The sequence below is a fragment of the Protopterus annectens genome, chromosome 7.part0, assembly GCF_019279795.1.
Source record: "Protopterus annectens isolate FY-2018-M chromosome 7.part0, PAN1.0, whole genome shotgun sequence".
In the NCBI taxonomy this organism is placed as follows: Eukaryota; Metazoa; Chordata; order Ceratodontiformes; family Protopteridae; genus Protopterus; species Protopterus annectens.
The window spans coordinates 1,664,776,000-1,664,791,827 of NC_056739.1; the positions used below are offsets into that span (position 1 = coordinate 1,664,776,000).

The 15,828-nt window shown below is 38.5% G+C and overlaps 1 protein-coding gene across 1 annotated transcript in view; it reads right to left on the reverse strand.

The window, feature by feature from the left end:
• Window positions 1-15,828, reverse strand: part of CACNA2D2 (calcium voltage-gated channel auxiliary subunit alpha2delta 2) — a 5,241,953-nt gene that overhangs the window by 2,649,176 nt on the left and 2,576,949 nt on the right. Inside the window, exon 5 of the mRNA XM_044078189.1 lies at window positions 5,580-5,624. Within this exon, the coding sequence (XP_043934124.1) occupies window positions 5,580-5,624 (45 nt within the window). The remainder of the gene's footprint in view (window positions 1-5,579; window positions 5,625-15,828) is intronic.

The window sequence follows — 15,828 nt, forward strand, 5'->3', positions numbered from 1 at the left end:
TCTTCAACAAATCAACAGATGTCAGTAACATCTGTGCTTCACTGCTCTCCCTGTATGTTCACTTTTGTTCGATAATTAAGTTTATATATAGTTTTTATAGATTTTGTGCAATTTCTACAATATTTTAGGGGATATTTAATACCTGTTCAGGATGACAATTTGATGTTTATGACTTGTACATCACTTGGTATTTTATATGTGCATTTAAGTTTCAAAAATCTTTTTAAATTCATCATGACTACTATTATTATTATTACTATGGTTGGTATTCACAATCATCATGTGACTATGTTATGGATAGTCACTCTGTCCACGAAACTAGGCCATGATTCATAGAGGCCATTTTTATTAAAGTGCAATGGCTGTGAATAGGTGTAAGCACATTTCACAACAATGAGCTGCAAATTAGAAATTATGTAAAGTGGGGTATGCTAATGAAGTGCTCTTTTCCCAACTTGCAAGTCATAGTCAGATTTTTGTGCCATCTGCATATCTATTTGTATAACGCATAGCTGGGGCTATTATATCTACTTTGCAATCTGCCTGTTGTCCTGTAAAAATGATTTAAGTGGTCCTTTCTCTTCCTTGATCCCATGTTCTGTACCATCACCAGACATACCAATTATCAGTCAAACAACACCTGCCAACATCAGAAAAAGTTATCTGACACAACCCCATAATTATATATACATGCAGAGTTCAGTCAAGTAAAATTTCGCTGAAGTAATATTTGCACAATCATAAATACATTCAGAATGTAAATAAAGCAGTTTGTTAGCATATATGTCCTTTCATTAGTCCCTACTAAAAGTAACATAAAATAGGAATAACAAAAAAATCACAGTGTCCTTCCTACATCTAAAAGTAGCACTCTACATAGTGACTATTCTTGTCCTTCTTTTATTTTCCATACTCACATCCTACCACACACAACTTAGTCTCACCAGCCCAACTCAGTGGCAAACCAACACTCTAGCCAATTTACTAGAATGTCAACATTTCCCACTATCTCCACACGATCTTGCCCCAACCCTTTGATATTCCTGCATAAATAATAAAACAATTAACAAAGTTAACCCCTACTCATCCCTAAAACAAAATAAAATACTACAAAAACTACTTAAGCTCTACCTAATTCTAACCCAAAAACTCACCTGCTGCGGTGATATACATCCTAACCCAGGACCCACCTGTTCTCCCCATCCAAACCTTAACCAACCAAATCTTCTCAACAATAGGACTAATGCCTCTGTTCTATTTTTAAATATATGTGTTAGAAGTATTCTTAGCAAAGTTCAAGACCTCCATGCCCTTTTTGCCTTTTATAAACCTGATTTAGCCATACTAACAGAAACCTGGCTTAAACCTGAACATCACAATAATGAAATTGCACCCCCTGGCTATAGCATCATATGGAAGAATAGGACAGGAAAAAAAGGAGGAGGTGTAGCCATAATGTATCAAAATCATCTCATATTGGAACAAGTTAACTACAACCCCCAAGAAGTTAATGATACTGAACTGATTATTGTTAAATTAAAAATAAATTATAACAAACATATAGTTGTAGCAGGTGTCTACATCCCACCAGGAAACAACATTGCCACTATGGAGAACCTTTTATCCTGGATGGCTATCTCCCATCCACATGAGACCATAATCCTAGGAGATTTTTACATTGACTGGTCTGACTGTACCAAATACAACCCCTCTACCCATATTAATCTTCATGGATTTACACAAATCATAGACACCTCCAGTAGAATAGACAAAAAAATCTAATCGTCATTCCATCTTAGACCGGATACTTCTGTCTGACCCCTCTTTCGCACACCAATCAGGCTGCCTACCAGACAGCTTGAGCGACCACCCAACCAACATATCTTATTAGGAATAAATGCCACCATTGCAACCAATCCACCCTTAGAATAGTTCATAACAAAGAGAACTTCAAAGCTAAGGACCTAAACAATGAACTAAAAAAAACTGTAACAAAAGAGACTAAAGCCATAATGAAAGATAGAGACACAGCCTGGGCTCAATATCAAAAACTAAGAACCACTACCACAAAACAAAACTACTCTGCACTCCATAATAGAACCAAACAACTCATTAAACTTGATAGAGCCAAATACTACAAAACCTTACAAGCAAGACACACTAATAACCCAAAGAAATTCTGGGCCTCAATAAATAAATTACTGCATCCAGGTAAAACCGGCACTCCCACAGCTATATTACCAACCAATAATGTGGACACCCCCACACAATTCAACAAATTCTTTACTGAAACAGTACAAGCCCTTTCTAGCACCCTAAATAGCTCCACCAGCACCACCCTTTCTCCAACCCCCACTACCACTACTACAAAACAGTCTCCCTCTAGCTTCTCCTTATCTCCAGCACCCACTCAACTTATTACTAAACTCCTCAAAAAATTAAAACCTACCACACTATCTGCTGACAAACTTCCAGCTGACTTCCTTCAACTAACAGCTGAAACCATATCCTCATAAATAGATCCATATCTGAATGTAAAATACCTAACCTGTGGAAAATATCTCATATTATTCCACTCCACAAAGGCGGCAACTCCCTTGAACTGACCAACTACCGATCAATTGCAATCTTATCACCTTTATCAAAAAATTTACAAAAAGTAGTACATTCACAGCTAATGCCATACCTCCTAAAAAATAGCCTTATATCAACATCCCAACCGGTTTTTGGTCTTCCCATAGTACCACAACAGCCCTACTCTCTTATACCAATTTAGTTAATACCCACAGAAACAATGTTTTTTTGTATCTTCTGTATTCTTAGACTTATCTAAACCCTTTGATATGGTCAACCACAGCATACTACTCAACACTCTATCTACCCTTAACATAAACTCCATCACCATACCATGGTTCAATAACTATCTATCTAGCCATCAACAAGCAGTGCTTTGGCAGGACCAACTATCCCCCCTTCTACCTGTGACTACAGGAGTTCCACAAGGATCAATACTTGGGCCTCCACTATTCTCTATATATACAAATCAGATAGCAGTCTCCTGTCCCTCTGCCTCCATAGTACAATATGCAGATGACACTACCATTATATGTGTCACCCCAACCTTAAGCAAACTTCAAACAATAACACAGAATAACTTTACTCTGGCTGAAGCATGGTTTTCCAGCATTAAACTTCTACTCAACCCTAAAAGCAAAACTTATTCTCTTCAGTCCTGGTACATCCTCTGCACCAAATACTGACTTCACCATAAACTCCAGGGATAACACCACTATCATCCCAAAAACACACACTAAACTCCTAGGAGTAATAATTGACAACAATCTCAAATTTGACATACACATAGCACAAACAATCAAAAAACTGGGTCTCCTGTATAGGAACAGGCAATTCAAGACCAACTATACCAAAGCCACTGTCACAAGAATTCACCTGCTAACCACCCTACTGTACGCCTCCCCAATCCTGACTAATCTTCACCAGAGCGAACAAAACAAAATGGCATCTTGCTATAACAAGATTGCTAAATCTGCCACTGGTGCCTCAAAAAGATCCTATCACTGTCTCTCCCTTAAACAGCTCAACTGGCTTGAGTTGCCCCAACTTCTACTTGCTACACAACTATTCACAGCCCACAAACTGTACTACCACCCTGACAAAACTCCAGCATTACAAAATCTAATACAGCCAAACACTACCACCCGTACCTTAAGGTCTACAGACCAAACTCTCATAACTGTCATTAAACATAAGAATGAAGCAGGCAAAGTTCTCCTTGGTTGTACAATAGCTAAAATCTGGAACTCACTCCCAAAGAACATAACTTCTACCAGCTCTGTTTCACTATTCAAGAAACTACTCAACACCCACTACTCTACCAATTGACTGTGCCCATGTGACCTCCCAGATTAACTCACTTTCCTTTCAGTACTGCAATGATTCTGCAGAACCTTCTCCTCTTATCTATTAACTACTTATTTCTTACCAAACAAGGTTTTTAAATCACTTATTCTTCTAAACAATGTTTATTCTGAAGATATTTGTTCTATTCACCTATGTAAAAAAGTTATGTTCCTATATGTGTAATAGTATGTAAATGTATTGTCACTTTTGTTTGTTTGTTTTTTGTATGTGGAGCTTTCCTCGCCGGGCCTCCGCTGAAAATGGACCTGTGTCCAGTTGGATTTTCCCAGTCATCGAATGTAAAATAAATAAATAAAATACTACATTCTTCTAATTGTGATACAGTCAGTGACACTCAGGAATCTCCCAGTAAAGGCACATGTACACCAACAAAACATCCTTGCCACTTCAGTACTTCTACTATATATGCACAGTCACTAAAAGGCAGCAACAAAAAGTATTTTATCAGTGATAACTAATCATTTCTACTGTTTCTGTAATGATTTCTCATTTACAAATGACACCTTACCCCATCATATAAATAAAAGAGACATTTCCTGACGTGTACTCAATAAGCTTTTCTCATCTTGAACTGTTTCATATTAATATCTTATATTTATATGTTCTTTCTTACTTTAAAAAGTCTGTGGTTTCATAAGTAATTTTCAGTATAACTCCAGTAATTCCGATGTAATATGGTGGTGTTAGACTTACTCGCATAAGTTCAGGATCTTTTATTGCGTTTTGTATGCAAATGATGCCCTTATATACTTTTATCTCTGTGAATCACACTACTACTCCAATGTCTACAGTGCAAGTGAGAAGAAAAAGTCAAATATATATGCCTTATCCATGTAACAGGACTCTGCCAAATGCTTAACCTTAAGTACTTCACATTTTTGCCATAGGTAGGCGTGTTTATCAAAACACCTGCACGTTTAAATAGACTGAGTCAGTGACCTCCACATATCCTATTTGCATATCGACATAGCTGCACTCTTCGTGGATTACTGCTATGCTCATCAGAGCTCAGGATTGTGAATACCCAACCTGTCTCTAACCTTATTGCAATCAAGCCATCATTCAGCACTAATAACTGCATGTTGCAGAAACTGCCATTTTTCTTTTATACAAGGTTGATCCAGTCACTGATAATGATGAAGAGGTGGAGGGAAAAGACAATAATGAGCCTGTTCAATAGCTTTATGTTTAAATCAATAATGTAAAAACCTGCACTTCAGACCTTTAAAGCCATTGAATCATATACACAAAGTTACAATAAAGCTTACACTGCAGCACAAGGTGAATGAAAAAAAAAAATCAGAAGTTATCTGAAAGTTAACACACAGAGAAAATGCTGTGATTAACAATTATGTGAAACGTTTGGGCTCCTCGTGTTAAAATGCTCACAACAATGCATATTAATCAGAAACAATTATTAGACAGAGGACATGTAGTTCAAAGAGAATGTCTCTGTCTTCCTGCTAGGAAGGAGGCTGGCATAATGGTTAAGGCGTTTACCTTGTAAAGTTATAATTTTATGTGATGATTGGACTTGATTCTTCACAGTTTTTAAATACTTAAAAAATAAAACTCAAGTAAAGAAAATGAATGGATTCTACGAATTGTAAAAATTTTTGAGAAGGGCATTTACTTACTTTTTCAGCCTCTGCTTTGGAATCATAGTAAATAATGTCTTCTTCCTACAGAGGTACAGAAAAGACAAAACAGTATTTGTAAAAACGTATATTCAGTAAACCCCCAACATCCATTAAAATATTCTTATTATGATCAGACACTCTGATAATGGATTGGACATACTTATAAAGTAACTGTACACATTAATATCTGTTATAGTATCAGGCTAATGTAAACAGTGTACATAGTTATTCAAGATATTATGTATAAATACTATGGAATTCATTCAAATGTATTTGAAAAATAAAAACAAATTTGGAGAAAAAAATATCCTTATTGTAAACTATTACTATTTTTGTTGTTGCAACTCATCAGTCTAAAGCAATACAGTACATTTACTTTTACTGAAAATATTGCAAATTTAAGCGATGCAAAAAATGTTCTATTCTTAGTTGATTGCCAGCATGACTAAAATTACAGTGCCATTTATCATGTTTATTTCACCATTATGTTTTACTACTGGTACAAAACACTATGCACACTCAGTTTTCTGTATTTATTCATTAGCCACACAAGACTCTGTAAGCCTCATTAGCTGTCTGAATGATATGAAGCAGCAGCTTTTATTTACTTACGTGACTTGCTCTGTGTTGTGATAGACTCACATAGTTACTAAGGGACTGCAAACACAAAGCAGTGTGCTCTTGTACTACAGCACATTAATTTAAACAGTTCAAACCCTTAACCCCAAAACCAGTGAAGGATACTTAGCACTTGTGTTATAAACAGAATGCTCAGAGAAGACTTGCCCTTAACCATTCATTCCTACAGTTCTCTTAATTCTGTCATGCTTTTAGCCTTGCTTAGCCTCTCACTGCAGTATGCAGCAGTAGCAACATGCTTACTACAAACTGAAATACAAAACGCATCCCCATAACATTCCATCGTTGTGTCCATATCAGCGATACCGCATTCCCACTCTGCTCATTCCTATTGCAACATGCAGAGGACTGATGCTGTAACACCATAACAACAGATTCAAATTGGTAATTCTTACCTGTCAACAAGTCTGATCCCATCATCCTCTTGCTACAAAACTGCGCTCATGTGCAGCTAACTAAATCATCTGGGAACCATGTACCACGTAACAGACTTTGTAATTCATCTCCATCTCACAATACTCTTTTAATTGAAAAAAAAAAATTGGGATTCATAAATGACTGCACAATACGTAATGCTGCTTCAGAGGGCAGCAAGAACTTGACAAATCTTGCATTTCATAAGCAAACATGAAAAGAGGCTTAAGCATGATTGGGGGTGTTTGCTCTGTGGTGCCCCTGAACCTAACTGGGGCAACATATATAATTGTGATAAATAATTATTCATTTTCTGATACCTATTTACTCTGTCCAGGGCAGCGGCAGTGCTAGTAACAATCAATGTAAGCAAAAGCTTTAAAGTAGACAGCCCATCCCTTGTGGATTATAGTCCAGTGCATTGCAGGAGTGACACACACACACACACACACACACACACACACACACACACACACACACACACACATGCATACACGCACACACACATGCACACACACACACACACACACACACACACACACACACACACACACACACACACACACACACACACACACACACACACACACACATACACACACACACGGGCAGTTTATAAGATCTTAAGTTCAGTTAGTGAGACATCAGAAGAAACAAAACACAATAACAAAAACTCGTCTTGACACAGGGACAACCTATTGACTCCACATAAAAAAACACAGTCTCTATGGGACCAGACGGCATCCCAGCCTGTCTTCTAAACAAGCTAAAACATGAATGACATCACCATTAAGTACCCTTTTCTATCGTAGTCTAACCACAGGCTTTGTTCCTGTGGAATGCAGAACAGCAAAAGTTACCCCCTTCCACAAAGGTAGCCTAGCAACAGACATGGGAAATTACATACCTATAAGCCTGACCAGCCTCATCCGTAAGGCCATGGAACATATCATTATGGACCTCATAAATAATATTTAAACAAATATAGTTGCAAGTATAGAAAACTCCTGGAAAAACCTCATGTTGATCAGGATTGAACACAGGAATAGTTAAAGAGAGGAAAATTCAAACCAAAAGATGAAAGGTTAATATTAGTGGCCCAAGAATGTGAACTACATACACGTTGCTTTACAAAGTGCATTGAACATGTGGGGGAAGCAGACAAATGCAGGTTTTGTAAAACAGAATTGAAAACAGTTGCACACCTTGTTGCTGGTTGTGACATACTAATGTCAGAAAGACTGTGTACTGAAAGGCATAAAGTGGCAACACTGTTGCACTGGGGATTGTGCAAACATTATAATATTGAAGTATCTGAAAAACATTGGAAACATAAGCCACAAAGCATCATAGAAAATGATGAAGTTTATGTCACATGAGACCACCCATTACCAACACTTCAAATGACAGATGCGTGAAAACCAGATATATTGGTCCATGAAAACAAGACAAAAGTAGCATTGATCATTGAAATCACTACACCCAGTGACTACACTGTCTTGTGTATAGAGAGACTCAAAGTCATAAAACATCAGGATTTGCCAGCAGAAACAAGAGCAATGTGGAAGAAAGATAACCAGACAGTTCCAAAAGTAGTAGGAGCAATGAGTCTTATAAAAAGAGTCTACAGTCATATTTAGATATATTACAGATACATGTAACCCCATAGGAATTGCAGAAGGAGTCATTACTGGGCACATTGTGGGTGCTAGGAAGAGCACTTCTGGATGACATCAGAGATTGAATCAATACTAATTTCATTCACTTTAATCATACTTTGACTTAGGAATGGGGTCCATTCTCATCATGATATTAAAAACCCAAACGATTTGGAGAAGTTAAAGAGAGAGGCCTCATAATAAAGACACAGGTGACCTCCAAACCCTGGATCCTACCCAATTTGCCTTTGTCAAGGGCAGACTCTGCTTGCTAAATCTTGTGGATATTTTTGACAATGTGACCAGGGCCACTGATGAGGGCACATCTGTTCACACAGCATACCTCAACTTGGCAAAGGCTTTAGACAAAATCCCATACTCAGGCATTAACAATAAACTTAGCAAACTGAATGTAAACCCCTTTGTTGTAAGATGGGTTGCTAACTGGCTCACAGTCCAGGCACACACTATCAAAGTGGGCAACTCCACATCAACAGGCAGACCTGTTACCAGTGGGGTGCCACTGGGGTCAGTGCTGGTGCCCCTAATGTTTGGTATATACTTCTCAGAAGCTCAAGTCAAAACTATGGGGTTGTGGCTGACCAAATTTACAGACAACTGCAAACTGGGTGCAATTATTGAATCCCCAAAGTATGTCAGTATACGGAGGGTCTTACACAGACCAACGACTGGTGTCTTAGTCATGGTCTCAAACTGAATGCAAAGAAATGCCTCATCATTCCCTTCAGTAAAAACAATTTTCCTTCACACTATCAAATCAACAACAATACCCTAAATACCCACAAAGTGGTAAAGGACTTGAGTTCACAAGTTGACTGCAACAGTAACTTCGACCACCATGTGTCTACTGTAGTAAGGAAGGCTTTCTACATAGCACTTGATTAGTAAAAGCATCTCCTTGACAGCAAAAGAGGTTATAACCCCTCTACACTCGGCACTAATCTGGCTCATAATTGAGTGTAACGCCCCGTTCAGCATGTACCGTATTAAGCATCTGCAGCAACTGGAGAGACCTCAAAGGTTTGTAACAAAAAAGATCAAGGACTTCAGTAAATGCTGTACACAAACTGATTAAAGTCCTTGTCACTTTGTATGATATAAACTTCTTAGGGGAGACTTATGCCTAGCTTACAGAGCAATCTCAGACCCAAACCAAATGAACTTGCTGCATATCTATAAATCAAATGGGACTAGGGCCACCTCTTCCAAGGGCCTAACTATGGACTGTGACTTAAATAGGACATGCTGGAGGGACAGATTTATCTCCCAAAGACTACCATGTTTTTGCAGTAGGCTAACTATTCATTTGAAACAGAGCACCTCTATAACACTGTTCAAAAGAAACCTGGACAAGTGGATGGGGCACTGTAAATTCTTACTGGGAAAAGCACCCATGACCCTCCTGAACATGGGCAGTCATTACTAAATGCAATCTTTGGTATTAGTTAACATTTCTATGCATTAGATTGGGATGAAACAGGTAGGCTTGAAATGACCTGGTCGATAGCCTCATTGTCTCCTATGATCCTATATATTTGTCACAAGCCTGTATATAGTCATTAGACATTAAGATCAATGTTACTAGAGTATGCAGACTCTAATGATAGCAAAGAATACATGACAGCATACAAATCCAAAGGACTGGCAGTCCTATGCAGGAATTTCAGTATCTTGAGACTTTAATAGTGAAAGCGCAGTTCTGCGAAAGACCACATAACCGAATCCAGAAATGTTAACTCAGCGGTTATGGTGTTGTGCTGTGTTATTGAATAGCTGGAGATTCAAGTAAGTGTTTTTATTGTAAGGGTTTTTGGTAAAGATTTTATTGTATGTTAGTGTGTTGGGAAGTTGTAGATGTAGGTTAAGATATGTATGTAAGAGTGTGAGAGTGTAAGTGCTGAGAATGGTGGTGTATGTATGTATGTGATGTGTGTTTGTGCGAGGGGAATGTAATTTGTGTAGTGGTGGGTTTCGTGTCTATGTCATTTTTAGTGTGACCTCGGAGTTGGTATATATAAGTAGCAGGGGGGGTGCAAGGGGCACAGCCCCTCTGCTTATATGTAGGGTAGGTGTTTGCATGTGTGTTGTTTTGTTTGTGTGTGTTTTGTTTGTTTGTTGTAGTGTGGGGAGGAAGCTGTACATGTGTTTGTTTGTATGGTGTAGGGTGTGTTTAAATGTCACGGCTTTGAATTTCACGGTTTTGGTATTTTGATTTTTCGGCTTTATAGTCTCGAGATACTGCAATTTGATATTTCAGTATTTTGAAATTATAAAGTGAATCCATCTATATATATTTATATATCTATATATCTAATATATATATATATATATATATATATATATATATATATATATATATATATTATGTCAAGAAAAGTAGAAAACTTGAAACACAGAATCACAAATCAGAGAAAAAAAGACATAATATCAAAACACTGAATACTTCTCAACCACTAAACAACTCCAGTGTAGTTATACTGTTAGGGAAAGGGTTTTTAGTAACATAATGTGCAGAGTTAGGATTAGGGCCAGGGTTAGGGTTAGTACAAACGAATAAGGTGAGCAGGGGGCTTCACCTATACTTAGTCTAGACTTTTGCTCACAATATTAACCTAATAAAAGCCACTAACAATGCAAGATGCAGATTTACAACACTTTTCCCTTGCTATGAGCATCACTGTTTTGCATTTAAGAACACCAAGTGCATACCTAACATATCTAAATCACTCTCCTGTGATCCAGCCTCACTTCCAAAATCTTCCATGAACATTACTGCCCCTCCTTGCTCTAAACTACAAGTGAAGCACGTAATACTCAGTACAAAACCAAAATAGAAATGCCGTTAAACTATTGAGTCCTCCATTCAATCTGTCCCACAAAAACAGAAGTTTTAGTAAAATTGTTCCTGCCAACTAGAACTGACTTCCACAAGAATAAAACACACTACTGATTACAAGACTTTTAAATACAAACTATATGACATAAAAAAGTTATAAATGCACCTGTAACCTGGGCAAAAGATGGCCTTTCAAAACTCACTCTACGCAGTGCTAGCAAGTGATGCTTCTTCCTGTCTAAACTAGACTCCACATATCAAACTCATAACACACTATGTGACTAGAGTTCTCTACACAGCCACTAAACTACCGTAGATCCTTTTTCCCTTTTCTCTTGCCCTCTTTCTCTCTTCAGTTTCTAACATTTTCTAATCTTGTTTCTCACAACATACTTGCTATATTTCTTATAACTTCTCTGTCTCCCTCAATCTCCTAACAACTAACACTCAGCAATCCCTTCTCTTTTGTGCATTACAGTCATGACCCATTACAAGACTGTCTTATGTTCACCATATACAAATATCTCTTCAGTTAATATGCCATGTGAAATTGCACTTACAGGATGATGCTGTTCTGTTTTCCCAGTTATAACAGGAACTAGTTGCACCATAAGATGCAGAACGTCGGATACCAGATGTAAGTGTACATTCTAGCTTGTGAGTGTTCTATCTATTGGACTTAAGTTGTTATCTCATCTATGTTGTCAGTGCTTTTGCCATTCCAAGTACATTTTCTATTTAAGTTACTTCTTGACACTCTACTGTAAATGTGTCGTGTTGTACTTCAGCGCATTTCTTGTGCTTTGTCTTAAATATGTGTACACCACCGCATTATGATTCATCACACAGGTTATGGCTGAAGAAAGTCTTTGAACGAGCCTTCCCACTAGTTACCAAAAGCAAACAAATATTTAATTAATAAAGCAGGACTTAAAATATACAGACAATGAATGAAACAAATAAAAGATAATATCAGCAATTAAAAACGGGAAATGAAGGAAAAGACAAGTTCAGTAAGAGAAAGGCGTTCATTAATACCCATTTAAAATTAAGGCCTTAGATTCTGAAAAACATACAAACAATGCAAATTAATAACATATTCAGTTAGTAATGGATATCTGAATGCCAAAAAACTTCTCCAGCACGAATCCTGTCTTATGCTTCATTGCAAATTAACAGAGCTGATAACATCACTTCAGTTTTAGTTTTGAAAGCTTCCTTTACGTCAATGTCATATAACAGAAATATGTATTCATCAAGGGTATGTATCTGTGCAAATGTTCATTCCATTGTGATGCATTTATGTACCCTAGTTAATAATGTTCAGAGTAACTTGTACCCTTTTCAGACTTACATAAACACTTAGACTATAGTTAAAATGTGACAAATATAAAGTTAGGAGCATTAAGTAACTGAACATATATCAATTGAATATCGTAATGATGTAGCTTACAATAGATTAGAATAGAATAACAACAGAAGGAGGAAACTAGTACAGAAAAGAGTAAAATCCCAAGAAGGGAAGACATCCCTGATCAGTATCAGCAAGAAACTACGATCCCTCATAAAATCATCCAAGGCGAGCTTTGAAAGAAAAATTGCCAAGGACTCCAAAAATAACCACAAGGCATTATTTAGCTATGTCAAGAATCTAAGTGGCAATGCTCAGATCTGCTCAGAGTTAGTGCAGAATGACACAAAATACACTGATCCAAACTATATCGCCAACATCCTGGCAGACAGGCTCAGTGCAAACTTCACCCACCTCTCACCCCCAAAAGGGCCAATAACCATACCAGAAGAATGTAGAGCCCCTGAAATAACAGACACTCAGGTTAAAACAGCCCTCTCCAAAGCTAAAAACACAGCATCAATGGGACCAGACGGTGTCCCAGGCTGCGTCCTACATGAGCTCAAAGACGAACTAACCCCTCACCTAAACACACTGTTCAAACTCAGCCTCTCCACAGGCTACATATCCATAGAGTGGCGCACAGCAATGGTTATTCCGCTCCACAAAGGTGGAGCCACAACGGACCCCAGGAACTATCACCCTATAAGCCTGACTAGCTTGGTCTGTAAGGCTATGGAGTACATCATCATGGAACTCATTAACAGAGATATTGGGAACCTCCAAACACTGGACCCTACCCAGTTTGGCTTTGTTAAGGGCAGATCATGCCTCCTAAATCTGGTGGACTTCTTTGAGACAGTTACCAAGGCTATAGACGAGGGAAAGGTGGTACACATAGCCTACCTAGACCTCGCTAAGGCCTTTGACACCATTCCCCATTCTGGTATTATAGACAAGCTCACCAGCCTGAACATAAACCCCTACGTCACAAGATGGGTTGCCAACTGGCTCATGGACAGAACCCACATGGTGAGAGCTGCGGGAGCTAGGTCCGTCTCTAAACCAGTTACAAGTGGTGTTCCCCAGGGCTCAGTCCTAGGACCCCTCCTGTTCAGCATATATTTCTCAGAGGTACAGGCAAGCACAGAAGGACTACGGGTGACCAAATTTGCAGACGACTGCAAACTAGGGGCTATAATTGACTCTCCGGCTGACACAGACATCCTCCAAAACGGTCTCACTGAGATGGATACCTGGTGTCAAAATCATGGCCTCAAGCTAAATGCCAAAAAGTGCATTGTCATCCCCTTTGGAAAAAACAAAGTACCCACAATCTACCACATAGGTGGTAGTCCCCTAAATACAGAAGACATAATAAGGGATCTGGGGACCCAAGTAGATAGTAATCTCACCTTTGATAATCACATTGCAAAAGTGGCTAGAAAATCCTTCTACGCGGCCCACCTAATCACAAAAGGGTTCGCAACCAGATTAAAAGAGTTCATTGTGCCCCTCTACTCATCACTCATCAGACCCAACTTAGAGTACAATGCCCCATTTGGGATGTACCTTACAAGACACCTGCAACAGCTTGAAAGACCACAGAAGTACCTCACCAAGAGGATCAATGGCCTCAAACAGATGCCCTATGCAGCTTGACTGAAGAAACTCCAGTTGTACCCGGTTGCATACTGCCTACTCAGAGGTGATCTCTGCCTGACATACAAGGCCATGTCCAAGCCAGAATTGATGGACATGCTCCACCTAAAGAAAAACTTATCCCCTTGAGCCACATGCTCTAGGGATCTAAACATCACCACAACCATAAATAGGACGTGCTGGAGGGATAGATTTCTGTCCCAGAGACTTCCCATGCTTTGGAACAAGATCCCAATCTACATTAGGCAGAGCTCCTCACTAACACTCTTCAAAAGAAACCTTGACGAGTGGATGGGAAATAGAACGTTTACCTTGGGGATCACTGCAGTGGCTCTGCTGGACAGAGGCACAGGGAACTTATCTAAGGGGTCGGCGAAAGCCAACACATTCTGGCTAGGCTTATAAATGCCTTCGGGCAGATAGCCTAGTACCCACCTGTGAACAATCTTCAGTACTGACTTGCATGTGATGCGACTGTTTGGATGATACCGATATAAAAGAACTTTCATAAATACTGACTGGATACATAAGAGACAGTCAGAAAAAATGAAAATAATAAACTTATTATGCTTAGACTGAGTGACACTAACAACTTAAACTTTGTTTCTCCAAGGACCTTAGCAAGTTAATTTCCTCCCTAATATCATAATTTAAAGGAGGATCTATTGGATCTATGCTGGTTGATTGAGTTTTCAGAAACATGAAATTCATATTGAATTTCTGAAAACTCCAACACTAAAAAAAAAAAAATTAAACAAACAAGAAAACCTCACAAAAATCTTTTTTTACATTTTTGCAGGGGGGCAAGCCCTCCTGCACCACCCACACACCCTGCAAATTATATATATATATATATATATATATATATATATATATATATATATATATATATATATATATATACCAACTCCAAGATCACACTACATTGAGGAAAATGGTAAATTTCCTGATCCTCACTTTATTGCGATCTCCATTCAAAAGTTTTGAGTTTTTGGAAATTCAATCATATCATCTTGCCAATATGAATCTGGTGGTCCCCTGCCATAAACAAACTCTACAACAGATGAAAGAAACTGTTGCAAAAAAGAGTAAAATCCCATGACTGGAAGAACTCCCTGGTCAGCCTGAGTAAGAAGCTGAGATCACTCATAAAATCCTCCAAAGCTAGTTATGAAAACAAAATTGCCACTGATTCTAAAGACAACCACAAAGCATTCTATAGCTATGTCAAGAATCTCAATGGCAACACTCAGATCTGCTCTGAGTTCCAGCACAATGGCACTAAATATACAGACCCAACTGATATTGCTAACATCCTAGCAGATAGGTTCAGTGCTAACTTTACCCCACCTCACCCTCTAAAGGGCCCATATATATACCAGAAGAATGCAAAGTTCCTGTAATCATGGCTGCACAGGTAAAAAACACACTCTCCAAAGCCAAGAAAACAGCATCCATAGGACCTGACAACATCCAAGGCTGTGTTGTACATGAATTACAGAATGAATTGGCACCCCATCTAAGCACCATTTTCAATCATAGCCTCACCTCAGACTTTGTGCCCACTGAATCGCACACAGCGACGATTATCCAACTCCACAAAGGGAGAGCCACCACAGACCCCTGGAACTACTGCCCCATTAGTCTAACAAGCCTGGTCTGCAA